The sequence below is a fragment of the Athene cunicularia genome (genome assembly GCF_003259725.1).
Source record: "Athene cunicularia isolate RWA chromosome 3 unlocalized genomic scaffold, athCun1 chr3_part1, whole genome shotgun sequence".
Classification (NCBI taxonomy): Eukaryota; Metazoa; Chordata; class Aves; order Strigiformes; family Strigidae; genus Athene; species Athene cunicularia.
This window is the reverse complement of record NW_020799097.1, coordinates 37,752,617-37,775,378: the sequence shown is the minus strand read 5'-3', so window position 1 is coordinate 37,775,378 and position 22,762 is coordinate 37,752,617. Positions and strand designations below refer to the sequence as shown.

The 22,762-nt window shown below is 39.3% G+C and overlaps 1 protein-coding gene across 2 annotated transcripts in view; it reads left to right on the top strand.

Annotated features, from left to right (window-relative positions):
- ME1 (malic enzyme 1) overlaps window positions 1–22,762 on the top strand; it is a 226,460-nt gene that overhangs the window by 168,659 nt on the left and 35,039 nt on the right. For both annotated transcript variants that reach the window (XM_026845283.1, XM_026845282.1), the window contains one exon: window positions 16,692–16,801. In XM_026845283.1, coding sequence (XP_026701084.1) covers window positions 16,692–16,801 — 110 coding nt within the window. The remainder of the gene's footprint in view (window positions 1–16,691; window positions 16,802–22,762) is intronic.

The following is a 22,762-nucleotide window of genomic DNA, read 5'->3' as shown; positions in this document are numbered from 1 at the left end:
ACAGTGCTCTCGATCTCACTAGGATGCGTAAAATGAATCTCATGTCTTTCCCTGGGCATAGTTCTTCTCTATGCTTATCTTTTATTAGAAAAGATTTCAAAACATTTATAATCTTGGGTAATCTCCTTTGTGGATTACAGTAATTTCTGGCCTTCATGATACATATCTGGTTTCCTTCCAGGCAGTCCAGATTCTGTTGCCAAACTCTCCTTCCTCTCCTGCATGTTGTTCACACTTCATTGTTAGACAGTGTCCTCACAGGCTGTGCATTGATTTACTACACCAGAATAGTTTTTGTTCTTTCATGGTTCTGCACCGTGAAAGGTTTATTGCTACCCCTATCTCATCTCTGCTTTACCCACCACATTGTTGGTTGAGGGTTTTTTCATTTTTTTTTTCCTTAGGAAGAATATTTTTTTCATCTTTAATGAGGAATGCCTTCCTCTGTTACATCTGCAGCACAAACTTTTTTTTGCTTCCTTCAGATTGATGTTCTAAACCTACCTTTTGGAAGTCCTTTCAGCTATCTTGCAGAGCACTAAGTGTGTCGCCATAATTGAATGTTTGGAATTGTGTGTTATTTAAGCATTATTCTAGACATGTTCAATGTACTGGAAGTTTGTAAAACCGGAAAACATTTTTATAAACTAGTTTGACTCTGCAAAAAATGGGGAATTTGACTAGAGTCAATTGGTACTTAATTCTTGAATTGTAGACATCAGAAGTAGTCAGAGGACTATAGCACTGGTTATAATATGCCAAATATAAAGGTGAGATTACTCCATCATTATTTGATAATCCCTTATCAGTACAGCCCTTACTTGTGTTAACCATTTTGTCTTTGATATTTGCTGAGCAATGGTATGTGTCCATTACCTATACCTTTCTTTGAAATATATCTTCCCAGGATAGAGTTATTCACTTTTGGTCCTTTCTTTATAAATTTACATTTGGCCATATTGAAATAAATATATTTCTGTCTTTATCCATCTTACAAGATAGTACTGTTTCATAATTTACGATAGCCTCAATCTTTGTGTCATGTGTAAACTTTCTTAGTAATGATTTTTTTTTTCCCCTCATATTTTTGTTGTTACAAATATTTAATAACATTGTGACTAAGCATTACTTCCTACAGGGCTCAGTGGAGGGATAAATGGTGCTTTCTCTTTCTTCCTCTCAATTTTCTTTTATTTAGTTTCCCCTAGACCTGTCTTCCCATGACATTTAGATTGTATGTAATGGAGAGCAGAGATTTAGTCATATAGTTTAATTATCTGAATGATCTTAAGAATGCGAGTGGAAGGGAAAAAAGTTGAAATGCTTAAGATATATTGCAGAAAAACATCTTAGAGCCCATGTAGATGGTGTTCTTGGAAAAGAGTCAAAAGAGAAATTGGAAGTTGGGGTGTCCTTTGGGCCTGTATCTGACTCAAGATTTAAACTACAGAAGAATTGTGGCACACTGATTTTGTGTTTTCTGGAGTAATGCCATCTCTAAAAACAGGGAGATTGATTTCAGGCGAAGTAAATAATCTCTGACCAGGATGGTGGCAAAAACTGCATCATCAGAGCATATTTATGAAGAATTTTAAAATTACACAGGATAAATTCAGATTTTGACTGGGCAGACTTCTTTTCCTAATGCAGTGCTGGGCATAAACCACATAAACTATCTTGATATCACCGTAACAGATGCTCCATGCTTTTTTCTTTCTCGAGTCAGAGTGGAACTGAAGAGCTGCCTGGAGTAGGTCATCTTCCCTTCCTATTTAGGATCAGAAAACTTCTAAGGTTCACTGTGCTCAAGGACATACTGGTTTTCCTAGGAATCTCATGTTTCTGGGCTCTAGTCTTTGACATTGCTGACCTGCATAAGAGGGAACCTGGTAAACCACAGACATGGAGATTTTCCAGTTGCCTGAGACTTGTTTTTTCAGCAGCATCTCTAAGCATGATGCTTAGAAGCTGAAGTTCCTCTTCTTTGTAGGGCTGTGAGAGAGTACTCATTAAGCAGGCATCCTATAGACTGACTTTGGAAAGAAAGTGTGTCACAAGAGACCAGGCTGCTGTATTGTATTTCTGTCCAAAATACAGAAGTACATAAGAGCACAACTAGCATCTGAAGATAATGCTGGTTTTCTCTCCCTGTGTATGGTTGCAAGGGCATTCATTCCACAGTGGCTAAGACTATGGTGTTCACCCCAGTCATAAGATGCAATGCTGTTGCAGAGTGCTTATTCATGACACTTACTTTCAGACCTTGTCCGTCTTCTCTTGCTCACTTATAACTCAGCGTATGAATTTACTCATCTAGGAAAATTACTTCATATGCCTAAGCCTCTCTTCATGAGTCAGTAAAATCACAGAATCATCAAGGTTGGAAAAGACCTTGTAGATCATCCAATCTAACCACTGACCTAACACTGACAGTTCCAAACTACACCATATCCCTCAGCGCTATGTCATCCCTACTCTTAAACACCTCCAGGGATGGGGACTCCACCACCTCCCTGGGCAGCCCATTCCAACACCTAACAACCCCTTCTGGAAAGAAATGCTTCCTAATATCCAGTCTAAACCTTCCATGGCACAACTTGAGGTCATCAACTCTTGTCCGATTGCTTGTTACTTGGTTAAAGAGGCTCATCCCCAGCTCTCTGCAACCTCCTTTCAGGGAGCTGTAGAGGGCGATGAGGTCTCCCCTCAGCCTCCTCTTCTCCAGACTAAACACCCCCAGTTCCCTCAGCCCCTCCCCGTACGACCTGTGCTCCAGACCCTGCACCAGGTTCGTTGCCCTTCTCTGGACACGCTCGAGTCATTCAATGTCCTTTTTGCAGTGAGGGGCCCAAAACTGAACACAGGAATCGAGGGGCGGCCTCACCAGTGCCGAGTACAGGGGTCAGATCCCTTCCCTGTCCCTGCTGGCCACGCTATTGCTGACACAAGCCAGGATGCCATTGGCCTTCTTGGCCCCCTGGGCACACTGCTGGCTCCTGTTCAGCTGGCTGTCAATCAACACCCCAGGTCCCTCTCTGACTGGCAGCTCTCCAGCCACTCCTCCCCAAGCCTGTAGCGCTGCTGGGGGTTGTTGTGGCCCAAGGGCAGCCCCCGGCGTTTGCCCTTATGGAAACTCCTGCAGTTGGCCTCAGCCCATGGCTCCAGCCTGTCCAGGTCTCTCTGCAGAGCCTCCCTGCCCTCGAGCAGATCAACACTCCCACCCAACTGGGTGTCATCTGCAAACTGACTGAGGGTGCACTCGATCCCCTCGTCTAGATCATCAATAAAGATGTTAAACAGGAGCGGCCCCAACACCGAGCCCTGGGGGACACCACTCATGACCGGCCGCCAACTGGATTTAACTCCGTTCACCACAACTCTTTGGGCCCGGACATCCAGACAGTTCTTTACCCAGCAAAGTGTGTGCCCATCCAAGTCACCAGCAACCAGTTTTGCCAGGAGAATGCTGTGGGAAAAGGTGTCAAAGGCCTCACTAAAGTCAAGGTAGACAACATCCACAGCCTTTCCCTCATCCAATAAGCAGGTCGCCCTGTCGTAGAAGGAGATCAGGTTTGTCAGGCAGGACCTGCCTTTCATAAACCCATGCTGACTGGGCCTGAGCATCTGGTTGTCCCGCATGTGTTGTGTGATGGTACTCAGGATGAGCTGCTCCATCAGCTTCCCTGGTACTGAAATCAAGCTGACAGGCCTGTCATTTCCTGGATCACCCTTCCAGCCCTTCTTATCTATGGATGTCACATTGGCCAATTTCCAATCTGTCAGGACCTCCCCAGTCAGCCAGGACTGCTGGTAAATGATGGAAAGCAGCTTGGTGAGCACCCCAGCCAGCTCCTTCAGCACCCTTGGGTGTATTCCGTCTGGTCCCATAGACTTGTGTGTGTCTGTGTGATGCAGCAGGTCACTGACTGTCTCCTCCTGGATTGAGGGGGGGTCGTTCTCCCAGTCTCTGTCTTCTGGCTGAGGGGACTGGATTCCCTCAGTACAGCTGGTCTTGTTATTAAAGACTGAGGCAAAGAAGGCATTAAGCATCTCAGCCTTTTCCTTATCACTCAGTGTCATGTTTTCCCCTGCATCTAGCAGGGGATGGAGGCTCTCCCTGGTCTTTCTTTTGCACTTGACATACTTACATTTCCTGTTATCCTTGACTACTGAAGCCAGATTGATTTCCGCCTTGCATAGCCTTACACCATCTTTGTAATCATTGTGAGTGGCTAGCACCTTCTTCCAAAGGTCATGAACTCTCCTTTTCTCCCTGAGTTTCAGCCAAAGCTCCCTGTTCAGCAAGGGTGACTTTCTCTGTCACTGACTTCTCTTACAGCACCTGGCCACCACCTGCTCCTGTGCCATCATGCCTTCCTTCTCAAAGAGTGCCCAGCCTTCCTGGGCCCCTGTACCCTTCAGGACCATCTCCCAAAGGATTCCATCAAGCAGGTGCCTAAAGTCAAAGTCAGTTCTTTGTAGCATTGGTTTTGACTGAAGTGATTCCAAATTAATTTTGAGCTTTTTTTACTTGCCCATTTTTGAAATGGCTGTGTAGTAAAAAGAGTTTCTAGCATAAATTATCATTGCTAGAATATATTGACTACCAATGGCTGGGGTGGGACATATTACAGAATTCAGTTGTTGCTGGGGCACTCAGAACTCGCAGCTCTTCTTTGTGGGTGCTTGAGATGAATTTCTGTTATATGCTTCCCTCTCCTCCAGGAAATGCTTAATGAAAATGAGGATTGACTTAAGGGTTATACCATGCTATTTAGTTAGGGGTGTGGAATAATTTTCACATAGCTCATAACAGTAACGATCACCATTTACCTATTTTGGAAAAAATCTCTTATATGTCCAAGGTAGACTGCAATTTTTCATGTTTTCAGTTGTAGAAACTTGAAATTAAAATCAGTAATTTTAAAACCTAGAAAAAAATTATCTTGTAACCTATTTTCTCCCAGTCTTGGGGAGATAAGAGGAGAGAAAGAACCATTTTCTTTACCTTCAAGTACCATGAGAGTATCTAGTCCCAAATGGCTTCTCAGATATCCTTCCTGAAGTCCCAGGATTTTGTCTGATCCTGGCAATTCTCCATTAAATGTAATGAAGGTAAATCTTTGCTGCACAATGGAATAATGGTTCCATTGTGAAGTACAGGGGTTTCCAGTTTGAGGTTTTATACATAACTGAGATTACAGTGTCAAAACAGCATAGCATGCCATATTCACTGTGGAACCACTGTGGAAGAAAGAAGTCTGTTCTTCAAATCCAACCCAACGTGTCAGGTACCTCCAACTTGAGACATCTGCAAGATTTAAAAGCACTCAACCCCTCACAGTTTGGCATAGAGAACCAGTGAAGTTACTGTAATCCAGAAAGGGGGGAAAGCTGAAGAATTAGAAATGTAACTTCTGGTTTACATATATACAGAAGAAACATCCTTTTCCCCCCTTCGGTTAGTCATATTGAGTAAAGACCAGCATCAAGTTTAGGTATAATGGACTTACTGATTTTGTATACTGTAAAGGGCGTTCTTCATAATTATAGTATGGATCACCTAGATATAGTTCTAAAGACATTAATGTAAATGAAAGTGAGTTTGACACTGAAAACCTAGTCAAATACTACCGTATTCTATCCTTGTTTTCATTGTCTCATTATTTACATATAAATTGTCACACTGCAAGATTTGCCTTGCATAATTGGAGAAGGAATAGGACTTTGAATTATGTCAAATAATTCTCTATACATTGTGTAGTTAAATTTTATCATCCATATTCACCTAGAGTACTGTATGCAGTTCTGCCTTCCCCAGTACAGGAGAGACATAGGGGAGAGTGACTAACAAAGGACCACTAAGATGATAGACTGGAGCACTTCTATGAGGAGAGACTGAGATCTGGGTCTGTGTAGCCCAGAGAAGCAGCAGCTCAGAGGGATCTCATTGCTGTGTACAAATATTGGAAGGGAGGGTGTAAAGAAAACAAAGCCAGGCTGTTTATAAGTGGTACCCAGTGACAGGACAAGAGAAAATAGATAGAAATGTTGCTTAAATGTAAGAGAAGTTTAAGCTTAAGAAAAAGCTTTTTACTGTGAGGGTGACGGAGCATTGACACAGGTTGTCCAGAGAGGTTGTGAAGTCTCTGTGTTTGAAGATATCCAAAAGCTGTCTGGACGTGGTGCTGTATAGCCTGCTTTAGCTTACCCTGCTTGAGTGGTGGGGTGGATGAGATGACCTTCAGATGTGCCTGCCAGCCTCAGTCATTCTGTGATTCTATAATATTTTGTTGTAATATTCAGTCCTTCAAGTCAAACAGCATGCTGTCCAAATAATGTTTTGAAAATAGTAAGCTCCTTCTTCCTTAAATTGCACATTCTCTGTTTCTTTTGTCTAACCTCCAGTATGCTTCTTTTCTCGAGTATAATTGGTGTTGCAGGTTCGTAAGATCCTTTAATGCCTTAAAAACACCATCAAGAATTTGGGGAGGGAGAAGCATGTTTCATAAATGACCAAACAGCACAAAGATTATGGATTGTATTTAATCTGTCAGAAATACTTTAAGTATTCCTGTTACCAGCCTCCCTTTCACATTTCTGCCTTTTAACGGTCAAGGTGAAAGCTGTCAGTGGTAGAAGCAAGATTTCCATCTGTTCATTATACCTTAAGTAGCAGGGGAAAAGAACAGATGTACTGCCCCAGGCTTTGAAATAGTTTGGCGGTACAACTGCATCTTTTATTTTAGGGATAATACCTATAAACTCATACAAATATAAGCAAATGCAGGCATCTTGTTTTAACCTCCTAAAGCCACTTAATAATCTCTAGGATCTGACAAAAGATGTAGTATCTTTTCTAAAAAGGCATTCCATTTGCTATAAATCACTTAGGCCTGATTCAGTAAGGCATCAAAATATGCACTTCAGTTAAAGCAAAGGAATAATCCTTTTGATCCATGCTGGAATTCTCATATTTTTAAGTTAAATACCTTAATAAATTAGCCTTCATTGAAGTATTTTTAAATGCTATTAGACATAGTTAAATACAGTTGAAAAATTATTTGAAACTTTCTGATGTAGAACTGGAAAGTGGGGAAAATTAGTGTCTGGGCAGTGAAGATATGAAGGTTCATTCTCAAGAAAATAAGATGCAGATTGTATAAGCAAAATGCCAACTTAAAGTACACACAGTCAATGCAAGTCTAATTTGTGCAGTCAAATGGGAACTTTTACCTTTTCCAAGTGCAGCTCTCATTTTAATACAGAAATCAGAGAACTTGCCCAGAGAAACATTTCATGTCCAGACTTAGGAATCCAGGCTTCTTGGAATAGATGGTTCCACTAATCACAGTAATTATGAATAGCGAGATATATATATATATATACCGTCCTAGAAGATCTATAGAGGACTCCCCTGTGACAGCCCTATGCTATTGTTGACCACTGTTCAAGTGCTGCTGTATTTATTTCTTTTTGATAACTTTTGTCAAAATTCAGAACATCAAAAGTGTTATTTGTAAAATGCGCAGGTGCATGCCAACACAGGGAAAACCTTTCTGATACTTTTCTTGACAAAGTAAAATTCCTGACCGTCTAAACCAGATAGTAATAATCATTGACTTTTTAAGAAATGTTTAAAGATTATAGTCATGAAGTGACCAAGAGATACTAATTTGAAACCATATTCATATGATTTAAGCTGTGTAGGGTGACATTATACAGTGTAATGTATTTTATATGAGTTTTTTTGATAACAGCAGTTCTTTTTTGGTTTAGTGTAAAGCTGTTTAAATAAAATAAAATAAAAAAGTAAGCTCAAAGGGCTTGCTGAGGACCCCTCTATATTTTGGGAGGGCAAGATGTGACGCACACCTTTAGCTACAGCTAAAGATTAATGAGGGATAAAGCTACTCACTGTTTCCAGCTGAGATGGATTTCTTTCTTGATTCTCTGTTTTTCTGATTTAGCCTGCTCAGACACTTGACCAATCCATCTGTTCAGTACCCTTCCCTCCCTCAGCCAAAAGTGTCACAGTGCCAAGTCTCTAAAGACCTGAAGAGGCTGAAAAACAAAAAAAAAAAGTCTCAGATCATCTGTCTCAAATCTGCACTCATCTCCTTTAAGTGAATATAAAACTGAAGGTAATTTGAGATTGTTCTTTGGTCTAAGTCACAGTTAAAGCAGCTAAGTGGTAACACTGGAAAAAGCAGTAGAGTAGCTAGGAGAGGTAGAATTACATTTTCAGGCTCCTGAAGTTTTACTTTTGACTTATGTGGGGTCAGGATCAGGTAATAAATGAACCAATACAAATTCATGAGAAAACTTCACAGTAATTCAGTTTGTTGTTTACTTCAAATCGAAATGGAATGTTTATTTTTAAGGAGGAAAGCTACCAAAAATTTGCAATATAATTTGCTTCCTCTTCAGATTTAACCTGAGCGTTAGCCAAGCCTGCATACCTCTGCATTTGTGGAAGTTTGTGTGGTGTGTTTTTTTCATGACAGCGATCTAGTCTGCTGGGACTGATGTTTGTGTATGTCAGGAACTGAGTGTAAGACTTTGGCTTGTGTCTCACTTTGTGAAATTTCAAAAAGTATAATTTATGTGTATAACTCTCATTATACTGTATCTCAGTACTGTGTCATCTGGCCACCTTCCTGCTGAGGGGACTGTTTCATAGTGGAGAGGAGGCAACTTGATGCAGTCTACCACGGGAAACAAATTTTACAGCACTCAGTGCAAGAACTTATAGAAGGGAGAGGTGGGTTTATGTTACAAAATCTCTAAATGAGTTTATTTTACTCAGTCAGTCTCGCACCTGTGAACTCAAAGCATCAGCATGTGTTCACGTGATCTGACCAGGACGGATCGTGTGTGACACTGAAGGCAAAAAGGCCCTGGCTGTCAAATCCTGGTACTTTTCCTGGGATCCTGGTGATGAGTGGTGATAAACTTGATTTGATATGGATCTTTTATGCCTTTAGGATCCAACAGCTATGCTGGCATGATTATTTCGCCCCAGGATTTTGCTTACTCCAGCCTCCATGAATTTTAGGCAAGTCTGCTGTCCATTTGTGTGTGTCCTCATACTGAATTTCTTCAGCCTGTAAAATATGACTTCTTGCTGTGCCCATAGGGTAAGGAGTGGCATATGTGATATGCTGTGATAGTGTATTGCTATTGTTACTCTTCCGCTTTTGTCAAGGTGCAGGGTCCTGGTTCAGGAGTTGACTGTGCTGTGGCCTTGCCAGAGCTCAGGCCTGATTGTCTTGATGTAAATGAGACTTTGTAATTTTCCTGCAGTAATTTTGTTCTTTGTTATCCTTGTGTGTGCCACTGTTTTCACCCTTGTTTTACTGCTTCTTTAGTGGTGCATACATTTTCATTCATATTGCATTCATACCAGCCTTTGTTACAAGACTCTATACATGTGCACTGAAAAAGTTAAAGTTATGATCAAGCCCAGTTCCTGACAACACTGTCATGTGAAGTCCTTGAGAACAAATAACTAAATCAAAAATAAAATATGAATATTTTTGGAACAAGAATAAATGAATCTTTACAACAGTGGTAACTTACAATTAATTATTTCACAGCCTCTCTATTTTACAGCTCTGAGACATCTGATAGTTCAATAAGCTATTGAAGTAGAAGAAATCTAGTTCAGGTTCTCTAGTGACTGTCAATATTAATCCTTTAACAGTACTCTGAAAATGGACCAAAAAATTAGACAGGGTATGTTTAGAAGTGTTTTCAACTTAAACATTCAGTAGGATGGACTTCTAAGACTTCAATTTAAAGAGATAGTAGACCTCGCTACAGAGTGTGATACAATCAAGGTGATTAAAGATTAAGTTTAAAAAAAAAATAAAAGACCATCCTTTTCTTGTAGTAATTGTTTATGTTAGTATACCACAAAAAACCTTTCTATTTAATCACCTTTTCGCCTAAGAGAAGACCTTTAGTAAATAGTGGACAGAGAATCTGGTTTTGCTTCTCTGCTTACAAGCAACAACTTCTAGGATCACCAACCACAAGACCTTCCTAATTCAGCACTGCTCTGCTCCTAAACCTTGCTATTCCCAAGGCCTGCAAAATCCAACAGCAGTGCTGTTGGCTGTAGCTAAAAAAAAAGGGGAAATTATGAGCCGTCTCCGGACCATTCTCCTCACTACTCCTGGGATAGAAAGGCCGTAGAGATGAACACCAAACCTGTTCTGGAGAGGGAAGGAGCAAGCAGAGGAGTGTTAGAAGCACTGGTACAAAGCAAGGCTGCACTGCTGACACTGTAGCACTGGTTGTGCCAGGAAATAGTAACATGGAAACTTTTTGTAGAATTATGTTTCCTTAAGGAGAATGTGAATAAAGGGTCTGCTGCTGGTACTAGGGTGGGTGCTAAATGCTGCTGTCTTTCCTACTCCCATGCCTAGTCTGAATGTGTACTGAGCTCATCGGGGCAAGGATTGGTTTGGAAACAGAAAATAGCTATGAAAAATACTCCTAATAAAGTGTTTTCTGTAGATAAAATAAAAACAATGTCTGCCTGCATGGGGAAAAAAAAATAGGGCCATTCATGTGGAAAGCAGAGATGCTGACAGTTTCTATTAAGTTCTTTAAAAAATACCTTCCTGTGAAGAGTGTCCTGTCTCCAGCTTTCTGATCCACTTCAGGACAGAGAGAGAAAGTTATCTGTAATTTAATTATATCTCTTCTGGTAGGGTATTTACATTGTAGCACTGACTGGAGCTGAGTACACCTTGGACAGATTTCTGTCCTGTGCAGCTGTAGCACATCAGGGTGTTAGGCAGCATGAATAGTACCATCTGCTTCAGAGTGGCTGCAGTGCTTGATGGAGGGTTTTTTGTCTTGGCCACCTTTTTTCACAGAACATATATGTAGCAGTTATTGTGGAAAACTAGATCCCTGTTGGTCAAATTTGGTTGAACTTGACCGGCAGGTTAAAATTGTGGTGGAAGAGGTGCTGGGTTGGATTTGTGACCTCACTGCAGCAGTTTAGCTGCTTTATGAAATGAAGTTAAAGGTAACTCGGGGGAGAGCAGAAAGAGAAGGCATCCGTGATTTAAGAGCTGTCAGGAGGGAAGGTGGAAAGGCATCCTTTCATGAAAGCTGAAAGGCACAAAGAGGAGTTCACAGCAGTGGCCGTTATGCTTTAAATCTGTTTTGAGCAGTGGGATGTATGGAAATGAACAAGCTTACAGCATTTGGAGTGAGGAGGAAGACGATGGATTTCCACACCGTTTTGGTGCACTATAAATGGTTCTGGCTGGTGGATCGGGTGTGTGACGCACGAGGTAAGGGAGAGAATGCCAATGTTGCTATCATTTTGGTCTTGCTCCTGCTTAGGAATGGGTGGCAGCAACCACTTCTGATGGTTCCCAAGGCTTTTTCAGTTCCAGGTCCATATGAAGAAAGCAAATAGTCAAATAGGATTTTGGAAACTCTAAAAACCTAAAAAGCAACCACTTGTTCCTTTAGGAAGGTTTCCAAAACAATGGCTGGCAGTAAGAACAAATGATCCAAATATATTTCCAGAAAATTTTCTTAGCTGTACAAGTAAGCATGGATTTTACTGATCATATGGTTTGAATTCAAAACGAGGCCCAAACTTTTATAGCTCCCACTGGATTCTTGAGGGTTTTCCCTGTTTGAGGTTCTTAAGAGCATCAGGTTGCCAAAATGCTAGTACTGTATATTTGAGATGGTTAAAGAGCTGTGGGCATTTTTCTCCAGCCTGTTACATAAAAGATATAATCTGTAGAATGATCTAAAAGATTAAAATTGTTGTCACAGACAATTGAATATAAATTTATTTATAAATGGGGAAACCTAAGCTAAGACTGTCACACAGAATACGTCCCAAATTGGGAGAAGTTTTGGAAACAGTGTTTTCTCACAACCACGCATTATTCAGTGAGACGGTTATTTTTAATTCATTGTCCAGTGTTTGCCTCCCATACTTGACAAATCTGATGTTGTATGCTTGGCACCACTCTTGTCAATATTTTCTGTCCATAACAGAAGAAGGAAAGATGGCTTTGAACTTCTGTCCAGTTGGATCCTGATTCAGACTGCCTGTATGACTTGGAGCAGGAGACTAAGATCCAAATACACAGAAAGACATGGGTGACAAAACAGGATTTATAAGGAGGAACAGTGATCTGGATTATCACTTTCTAGGGATGATTTGCTACCACAGTGAGAGATCCCAAACAGGCAGAAGAGAGGAATTCACAGCTACAAAACACTTCCCTGCAAGAATCCAGCTGTCCTAGCCAGGCTACTCAAGCCAAGCTATTGCCATTAGAGAATTGTTTTCCAGAGCAAGAAAATAGTTAAGAATTCACTAGGGCATTTCTTATGGTTGCACGCTGAGGAGGAACATCTCCTAGATTTTAATTTGTTTTCTCATTTTTGTATAATCTAGGACTAGATCCATCATTTCTTCAAATGTTCTGGTTAAGACAGTTGATGGCCACTGGATGGGTTCTCTCTTCCATTTATTTGTACCACCTTTCAGTAAGACGATGCATGTTAGCTATGTGTTTCTCCATTTCCCCAGTTATCGCCTATGTATCCTGGGGTCAAGAGTAGTGATAGCTGGAGAAATGTTGTTTCTGTTTTGGGCAAGCAAAGATATGTTATGTGTGACTCATGTTTGCAGCATTGTAACCACATAGTCCTGTGACTGTTGTTGGTGACACATTCAAATTAAAAGGATTTTAGGTTACATTTTAAATGTATGTGCCTTAACATTTCAAATAGGAAAGTGAAATTCTCCTAAGGTATATGACGATCAAGTTTAACTGCTTATATAAACAGGACACAGGTTCACACCCTTATTTCACCCTTATAAAATATGGAAGAGTATCTCTTGCAGTATTTTCTATTTTGACAGTTCCTTGTAAATTTGCCTCCTAACCTTCTTGTCCAGCCTGCAGCTGCTGGCACTGAACTGCAGGCCTTTTGCTTTTCACATGCCCCCTGTAACAGTCAACCACAACCATTCAATGTTGGTTTTAAATATGATGGTTTGTTTATAGCAGATCTCAGTTACTTGCTTCTAGACCTACCCGATCAGTGTCATCAGACGAAACTCAATGAAGTGAACCTGTGCTGTATCTGTATAAAGTACTGATGTTAAGATTGTCACATTTTAGGATAACTGTACACTTTGTTTTCTCTTTCCATAATGTTTGAAACATAATATGAATTACAGCACTGTAGTAGCTCACAGTTGCTGGAATTTGAGTGGTTTGAAAGGCACAGCAGGATTTGATGACTGGACACAGACAAGCAATAAAGTGCTTGGTTCCCTTCTCATCCAGCAGTCACTTGTCTACCATATCCACCTGTGAAGAGGTGCAGTTCCAAACTGAAAATGTGCAGTGACAATAGAGTATGAGGTACAGAGAGAGACATTTTGCTTTCATGAGGGCTGATTCAAACAGTTTCCCTTTATAGTGGAGAAACCACAACCTAAAACTGTCCATCAGAGTGCAGTAGGGGTGGAAGGTTATTGCAGAGCGAGACGGCAGAGCAAGCAGAACTGAGCTGTTGACTGTGAACATCATTGTAGGTTTTGGCTCAACTTCCTGCTGTTAAGTGATCGCGATAGTAAGAGTTGGAAGTCATAGAAGAATTGTTGGCTGTTTTGGTATGTTCACTGCTTCCAGAACCATGTGGCACCTGTGTATCCAATTAATTACTTCAAGAGGATTTTCTGGAACGCCAGAGGTTAACTATTCTGTATTGCTTCATCTGTATGTCTCATCTGTTACTGGTTTTGACAATGGGAATACAAGCAGAGAAACACTGTGTCATTGTCTTGTCTATCGTGTACCCAGTGACTGGATTTGATTAGACATTTTTGAGGCTACAAACCTCAAACTTCGGGAATCTTATGAGGTACTAGTGGTCATGGGCAGCACTGAAGTCTCAGGTTTTTACCTGTGTGTCACATACAATGAAAAAGATCGCTGCTTACAAATTTTTCTGCTATAATACCAAAATCTCAGAGGCACAGAATTAGACTGCTTGCATTTTTTCCATTTTAATTAAACAGCCATGATTAGTGTGGATAGTATGCCCAGTAAACTGGGGTTATGAGTATTTTCTACAGAGACACTGATTTAATATAATTCACAGGGAGTTTTGATCCATGTCTACAAAGTCAATGGGTAAGAAAATGGAGAAAAATCAAATGCAGATGAGAAAATGGAATGTAATATATGGTAAAATAAAGAAACAGACATTGGCTTAATGATATCCAAGAAACACTTCTAACCAAGCTCCAGGATTCCAGAGTGTTAATCTCATTAGTTTCATATTATTATCCAACTGTAGCTCCTGGACCCTTATGGTATCACAGAAATTCATGTCAGATACTGAATCAGACTAGAAATTTAAATTATTTATTGAAAAGTAGCTGCAGTTTCTTATTTGAACTTATGATTTACTGTACTGAATTACTGACTTGCCAAATTCTCTTTTAGTTGCCTGTCATTATGCTGCTGAAGAAGTCCAGGGTTTTCCATAAAACCTGAGGTTGTATTTATTTTCAGCAGGGATCACCATTCCTGCCAGTGGAATCCCAGTAGTTTTGGCTAATTGTAATATGGCTGTAAATATGTGATTTCCATGGAAATTAATTTAGTCACAGGAATTTTTGTCCCTTTTTTTTATATATTGATGGGTTTGCTTAACGTGGTTGCCAAACACATGTATGGTTTAAAGAAAAGCTCGATTAACATTAGAGTAGATTATTTTTACTGATCTGCTCAGTATACATATGAAGTGCTTTTCTGGATGAAGCAGGAACTGCTTGACTGTCTCTCTTGGATTTGTGCTGTTAGCAGATAAGGAAGAACCTCCTGTAGCTCAAACAGGACATGTGCTGTTGAGATCTTGCCCTCTTAGACCCTAGTGGTAACCATTGCATAGCAACACCTTAATGCAATTTTAATCAAATCATTCCTTAGTCTGTGCAAATTGCCATTAGGTTTATATAAGCTTAAAATACTTTTTAAAATAACTTTTCTTGTAATATTATTCCACAGTGGGATAATGTTTATGTGGTATTTCCAGATCCAAACTTACACAGACAGTTTTAGTACTAACCCTATATTTTAAACTTTTATATTTTACTTTTTTTCTCCATGTGAGATTGACAGTAGTCAAGTTGTGGGTTTGTTGGGTTTTTTTGGTTTTTTTTTTTTTTCCCCTGTTGCCAATATGCTGTGAGCTTGAATTCAATCTCTACATACTTTTTGTCTAGAAATGTCTTCAGTGTTCTCTGGGTTTTTGTGTTTGGGTGGTTTTTTTTTGTTTGTTTGTTGTTGTTGTTGTTTTAAGAAAATATTTGAAAATGCCATATGGGAATGTTAAACAAGCAATCCAGAGATACTACTATTATGAAATGCATCTAAAGACTGGAGAAAGCATAATTGTAATATCAATTAATTTAACTTTTTATTAACTTTCATTTTAGGAGCAACTATATTGGCATACCAGGGCAATTTCTTACTTATTAGGTATTGGCATATGAATCTATTGCCAGGAGTCTAGAGTTTCCTTAATTTTTTAAGAAAAATACTCCTGTGTTCCTCTGTTCAATAATTTTTAGCTGTATTTGAGATGCCTTTTGCCCATTGAAGTCACATAGGCACCTACCTATACTAGAAAAATGCTGCTGTTTGCTGCCTGCTGGTAGTGTAGCCTTGGTACGCAGTGGGTCCAAGGCATCAAGGTAACACAGTAAATTGTTTCCAAGAAATTTAGTGACTGGTATTAACTTTGAGACTGTTATGACAAGGTTCATCAAAAGTTACTTACCTATGCTGTTCAACTGACTTTGATAGCCACATCAGCTAAATGATAGAAATTGTTCATCTGACGCAACTGCATGCTCTATTTTCAAAACATTATATAGAGATTTTGAAGTACTATAGGAAATATCAGTTTGAATTGTTTCATTAGCTACACGGATGAGAAAACATTGAAATGGATGATAACATTGTTTCTCAGCTTACTGTTTAAGAAACATCAAGTATTCATACCAGAAAATCAGTTTTGACAACCCAGTGAAACAGTAGATATAAGAAATGTAGATAACCTAATTTCTGCGTGTACCTAAAGTTCTAGTATATGTTAGTCGTGTAACTTGATTCAAATTTGCAGCTATCACTTTACTTCCTTAAAGTGTTCTCACACACTTATCATTTCTCTAGATTTTCAGATCAATACCTCTTTTATAATAAGAATGGTTGAGCATTGCATTGTCAGTGTGATCATTCTACTGACCTGCATCATGACAATAAAATAAAATCGATGTTCTGAGTCTGTTAGCTTTTTACTACCTTCCTTACGAAGCCATTTTTTTCCCGCTCACTACCAGAATTGCTCAGTGAAGACTGTCTGCAGAGAGATGAAGGCCTTTTCCTCTGATCTTTTATTCTTATCTTAGAACTGAATAAAGCATATTAGTAGTCTAATTATGCCTTCTAGACAGTTTATATGAATATAAAGATACAGAATATAACAAACATATTAGTAGATGTATAAATCATATTATACTTGTATTCAAAATCTGACTGCAAACCTTAATAGCTTTTTAATATACAGTTATGTATTATTTTTAATGTAATGCACATTTTTTTTTGTCTTTCTAGGTATGGCATGAACTGCCTCATTCAGTTTGAGGATTTTGCTAATACTAATGCATTCCGTCTCCTGCATAAGTACCGTAACAAGTATTGCACTTTCAATGATGACATTCAAGGTAACAGACTCTTTCTCTTCTCTTTGCTCTTGTGATGTACACAAGCTAGAAAAAATGAGTCTTAACTGATATACCACAGGGAAAAAAGTGTATCAGATTTCTTGTGATATTTGAAGATGTTCAGTACGGGTCACATTTTGCCTTGGTTTTCCTCAGCATGTGTTTCTGGTGAGCTGTCTTTGCTCTTAACCTTTCCCTTTTCATTTATGCCTCATGCTTTATTTAGATGTTCTCTCTTCAGGAGTTTTTTTAATAGTTTAGAGTGTGAATGGCTTCCCCATATGAATGATTAACTTAAGATCTCTGGGCAAATGTCAAAGCTCAAGCCTGGACTATACCTCCTTCAGTTTTTTTGTCACTGCAGTGACAACTGCTCCACTGTTCCTCCATGTGACAGAGCTTGCTTGGTAAATGTCAAACTGTATTTCAGTTCTTAAACTGACAACTCTTTTAAATAGCCTTCTAATTTTCCTTGCAGTCTCAGGGCTGCATTCAATTTTCAAGGGAAATTATCCTCCTGACTCTGCTTTCCCATCTGAATCATTCGTAGCAGCTGGCAAAAGGAAAAGATCTAGGATGGGAAATGTCAGCAAGGGGGATACCCCCGGCACTCAAGCTAGATGAGCATCGTGTTCGTTCCCTCCTGAGAAGAAAGACAAGCAGGCCTGAAGTGGTGGATGCTGCTGCTTGGATTGCCTTCTTTCCTGTCAGGAAAAGAGCATTGGAAAATAACTTTCCCTAGGGCAGTAAGTGCACTGGCTCCATCCTTGCGAGGAGACTGTAAGTCAGACAAACTGTTGAAGAGATGCCCAAGGAGGACCCTGGGCACCCATCTGCCTCTTACCCCTTCATGTTTCCTTGGGTAGATGGAGAACCCCAGCAGTGACGGGATCAAAAATGGGAGTTTAACTGTCTTCATTTCTAACAGTTTGCAGTGACACTTTAAGCCAAGCATTAGGAGCTCGAGTTTTCCAGAAGTCATTCTTGAGTCATTCTTGGGACCTGGGTCTTACATCAGGGACTCAGCGCATGGTGGTGGATTCAAATAGCCTGTGTCTTTCTGATGTTAGGGATTTGGATTTCTGTTACAAGCCTGACTGAGTTCCTGCATCTGAAACAGATTATGGAGGACAAATTCCCAGATGGGAAATAAACTAATTATGAAATGTCATTTGCCTTTGTAAAAAGCATGTTGCTTCTTACCCTGTAGGGTCTCAGTGTAGCTATGGCTACAGCAGTCCAATACAGCAGACCAAACAGCATCTGGATGTTTCCCTACTTGTTCAGACACCCAGCTCCCACAGGGAATTCTCCTTCCTTGCAGGATGAAGGTCCTCGCCCGAAGTCAGAAAGAGACTCAACTAAAAGGTAGTTTGAAGGGAAGTTTTTCAGGAACAGCGTACCAGATATGGGTAAACTAAGCTGAGAGTCTTCTGTCTCTAGATGCATTTTAAAACCGCTGTATTCATGCACCCTAGAAGGAGGTGACTTCACATTCAAAACTGTTGGAAGATACCTGTTTGACTTTTGGCTGAGCTGCTGTAGCGGCTGTCGGTCTTCCTTAGAAGTACAGCTATGTTCAGTCTTTTAATTTATTCAGCTTCTGCAATCTAATTTGTGTTTGTAGGTGTTTTGATATTTTCATAAATGATGTCTGGGACTTTTGGGTGATCTGCATCCTTAATGCTTATATAGCTTCCAAGAGGTGAAAGCGGATGCATTTAGTCTTCTCTGATCTCTGTTGTTTGTCATAATAGCCCCATAAATACTTTCAGTATCTGTTGCTGTAGGATGTCATCTTCCCCTATAACATGGCAGTAAGACTAGCCACAGCTCAAATAGATCTAGTGATACTTTCTCCCGCTTTCTATTTCAGCTTCAAAAACCCTAGGGATCTTTAACCTGACAACTTTAATGAGGATAGATGTGCTGACTTCTTTAGCAATCCTTAGAGATTTTCACTTTCTAAGTGGCAGGATTTTTTCCAGGCTACTTGAAAGAGTGGCCTTCTCTGCATGCAAGTTGTGTTTTCTACTCCTAGAGCAGTAAAGCTGACAATTAGTGTCAGGCTAATAAAAGCAAACAAACACAACATTGTATCTGATTTGCCATCATCTTCTGAAGATAGTGCTTACATGATAATTCAAACATAGTCCCTCCTGGTCCCAAATATTTGTCAAGCCAAAGCTACTTTAAGGACAGAAAGAAATTACTAATATGTTTCATGGAAGGGCTTGAGGCTTTTTTCACTGCCATAGGATATCCAAAGGATTCCTATATATCTTAGTGATGCAATGAGGACCTTTAAGTACCTCAAATATAAAAAAACCTAATATACGATCCTGACTCCTGCCAGACACTATAAAAGATATAGAAAATATGGGAAGCTGAATACCCATTTGCAAGTAGTAACTTGGAGAAATGCAGTTGCCTTCTGTTAGCTCACAGCTATTTCAGGGTGTCAGCATGCCCCTAACTGATGCCATTGCAGATCATTTGGAAAAAAGTATCTACCAAAACACTGATCTTATAAAACTACTAAAGATTGGTCATTAAAGGTCACCTGTAGACATATTCAAGAATTCCTGGAAACACTTTTGTCTCCATCCCAGCTACTGCATGGTCGCATCCTTTACTTTGGAAAAAGCTTTGTAACTTTTTCTGCATACCCTCTCTGCCCTCAAGGAATTGGGGAACAAGGGTGAACAGGATTCTGACCAGCTGCTCTAAGTCTCTATTGGAGTAATAAAAATGATCTTATTTTATCAGTCTAGAAAGCATCTTTGTATTTGAATGGGTGGTGAATTTTTTTCTCTCTGTGATTATGATAATTTCTTGATATTCATATTTTCTAAATATTTTTTTACAAACACAATATCAACAAAGTTACTTTAGGGAGAAAATAATCACTTTTTTCCCTGTATTCTTTTTGGTTTTTATTCTGGCCACAAATTGGCTTCCTGTTTTGTTTTTTGTTTTTCCTCTCTGGAACGTATAGAATATGATTTTTGGAAGTGAAAATCAGTGAAAGCCTTGGGTTCAAAACAAATACTTTAATCAGTTTCTAACTATTTGAGAGCCTTTTCCAAAATTGAGGGGGTTTTGATAATAATTTCCTATATGGGAGAAATATTAATTAATGTATTGTCAAGCTTCACAATATTTAGAAATACCTGAATTAGATCAGGTTGCTATCTTTGCTCATCTCCAATATATTTAGGAAGGAGGAGTCATAAAGACAGGGTGGAATTTTCTTCAAGATATGAGACATTTGTTGTTTGTTTTTTTTTTTCTTCTCCAACCCCTGCCTGGGAATGGACCAATGCCAGAAGAACTGGGGCTTGTGTTGCCAAACAGCGCTGTTTCTGAGGGTGGAAGACATTCTCTGCTTGATCACCCCTGAAAGGAGGCAGGGTTGGGATTTGTGGTTTAGGAGATTGAAAATCCCCTTGGAGAAACTAATCTGTTCCCTTCCCTGCTGCGGGGATGTTGAAGAAATCTATTAATATCAGTTAAAGAAGTCCTAGGTACAAGTCCAGAGTGTGAAATCTTTCTGATGGGTGGATACCTGCCTGCCCTTTGTCTAACCCAGCTGGGGCGGAGCAGGGTACCGTAGTGCTCCGTTTCCACACCCACCTTGGTTTTGGTGTGTCTGTTGAAAGAGTTTTTGCTATTCAAGAATGGATCTCTCAGTGCCTATCACATGGTAGCTGGTTATAGCCATTGCTGACCTAGATAGATTTGAAATAATGTCATAAATTTCTCTAGCCTTGCTGCCTCTATGCAGGCTGATTATTTCAATAATTGTAATTTTTTCCCCACCACTGTAATTTCAAATTCTCTCAATTGCCAATAACAAACTTCTGAAGTATAAGCCAAACTACATAAAATAAGTGTTTCTCTATGCAGTATAATACTGGTTTTATTCTAGTGTGATAGCTCTATTTCACTGTGCCCACAGTTGCAAGGCTTTCCTCCATTATGGACACAGAACCTGTATTTTATGCGACAGAAATATTTACATGGAGACATTGCACTGGATTGGAATTAACTTCGGTATCCATCATGATCTTAGATGTCATTATTTTTTAACAACTGTGTTGTTTAATTGCATCAAAATTTTATTAAAAGAAACAGACATAAATTAAAAATGTAGAGCATATATAATGTAAGATTATTATTCCATCTTACCTGTGTGGTTTGATTTAAAATATGTTCTAAATGTTCAGCAGACTGCCATTTGAATAACTAGGAAAATTATACCTGGAAATTATGTTATGACCAATTTAATGTTAGGTCAGTGCAGTTCTCAGAAATCGGAATTTCTCTATCACAAGCATTCATCTTTTTAAGATTTAATTATTTTTAACATTAACATCAGAAATGATACATTTGGTACCTGGAAATTCCAGTTCTTGAAATCAAATTGTAAAGAAGATTTGGGGTTTGTTGTTTTGGTTGTGATGGGCATGGGACTTTCAATTAATTCTCTGACAAAGATTTTGAAAAATGCGATGTTGAATGACATGTAATAGGTCATAAGTTGATATCATATATCTCAAATTCTGATATTATGTGCAAACTGTAGAAAACCTCTTTCATAATATGAAGTGGCATTTACTTCCAGGTAAAACAGACATTGGGATTTTTAAAATAAAATAATAAATCCTATTAAGACACTGTAGGATTATGTGAAGTATATTTTCTTCCGGTATACTCAGGATATCACATCTCTTTCTCAGTGGTAAATTTACATTGAAATCAGTATGCTTTCAAGTAAATTCCAAACTGTAGCTTTTGTATACTTTTCCATGTGTGTATACAGGTATGTACATGTATGTAGAAGTAAGTATTCCTCTGTTTCATTTTTTGCTCATTATAGGTTAAAAAAAGAAATCCATTCTCACCATGGTTCTAGGCAACCAGCTCCAGGTGGCCCTGCTTGAGCAGGGGGGTTGCATCAGATGACCTCCCAGCCTCAGCCACCCTGTGCTTCTGTGACTCTGTTTCCCTTTTCAAATACACCAAATGGTTGCTTTTGTGAAAAGACTTCATTTCTCCTTCACTAGGGCCTTTCCCCCTCTTTGCACTGCCTGTCTGCTGCAGTTGAAGAGTAGGGCAGTGTACGTACAAAGCTTTGAAAAAGCCCATTGATGTCAAGGAGGAGCTGCCATCTCTTAAAAGAGGGTCCTTTTGAACTACCCACAGCCATAGCATTTGCCTCACTAGCAGCTGAGATTACACCTTTTAGGTAGGATCTTTACTCTCACCTTTTTTCCCAAAAAGTGCAGGAGAGGGATTATTTTTTTCCTGGCACTCTGTGCAATATTTGGAAGACTATCCATGTTAACATGTGATTTCTATTATGCTGTGTATTGAGAAATGTGAATTTTACTTTTACCACTTCCTAATCTTTTAGTCCAGAATGAATAGCTCAGATTTTAGTATGTGCTGCAGGAATTTCTCCTCTCTTCTTGTTTCCTAGCTTTTTAAGATGAGGTAGGGAAGATGACATAAAGGAACTACTAATACTTGAGTACAAGCTTTATTTTAAATTTTAAAGAGACAAATGCTTCAGTGACATAAGCCATTTCTTGCTAATTTAAATTAAACTGCATCCAATAAAAATGAAGTTCTAATTCCTTATGTTTTGGGGCTTTTTTCCCCCCTTCTTTTTCTTTAATTGTTGTATCTGCTGAAAGAAGATTCTATGCTTCAAAGCATTTATAATGTGACAACCCCAAAAGGCCGTGGTCTCTAGGATTTCCTTTGACACGTTCATGATCAATTGTACAGTTTGCAGTAACAAGTACAGCTAAAGAATCTTGGACAGAAAACAAAACAGAGACTTGATAAAGAATAGAATACTTTGAAATTTCACATCTACCATATTTTTATAAGATATGACTCACTTTCCTAGAAAACTATAATAAAGTGTTTGCTGTCACAGCAGCTGGCACT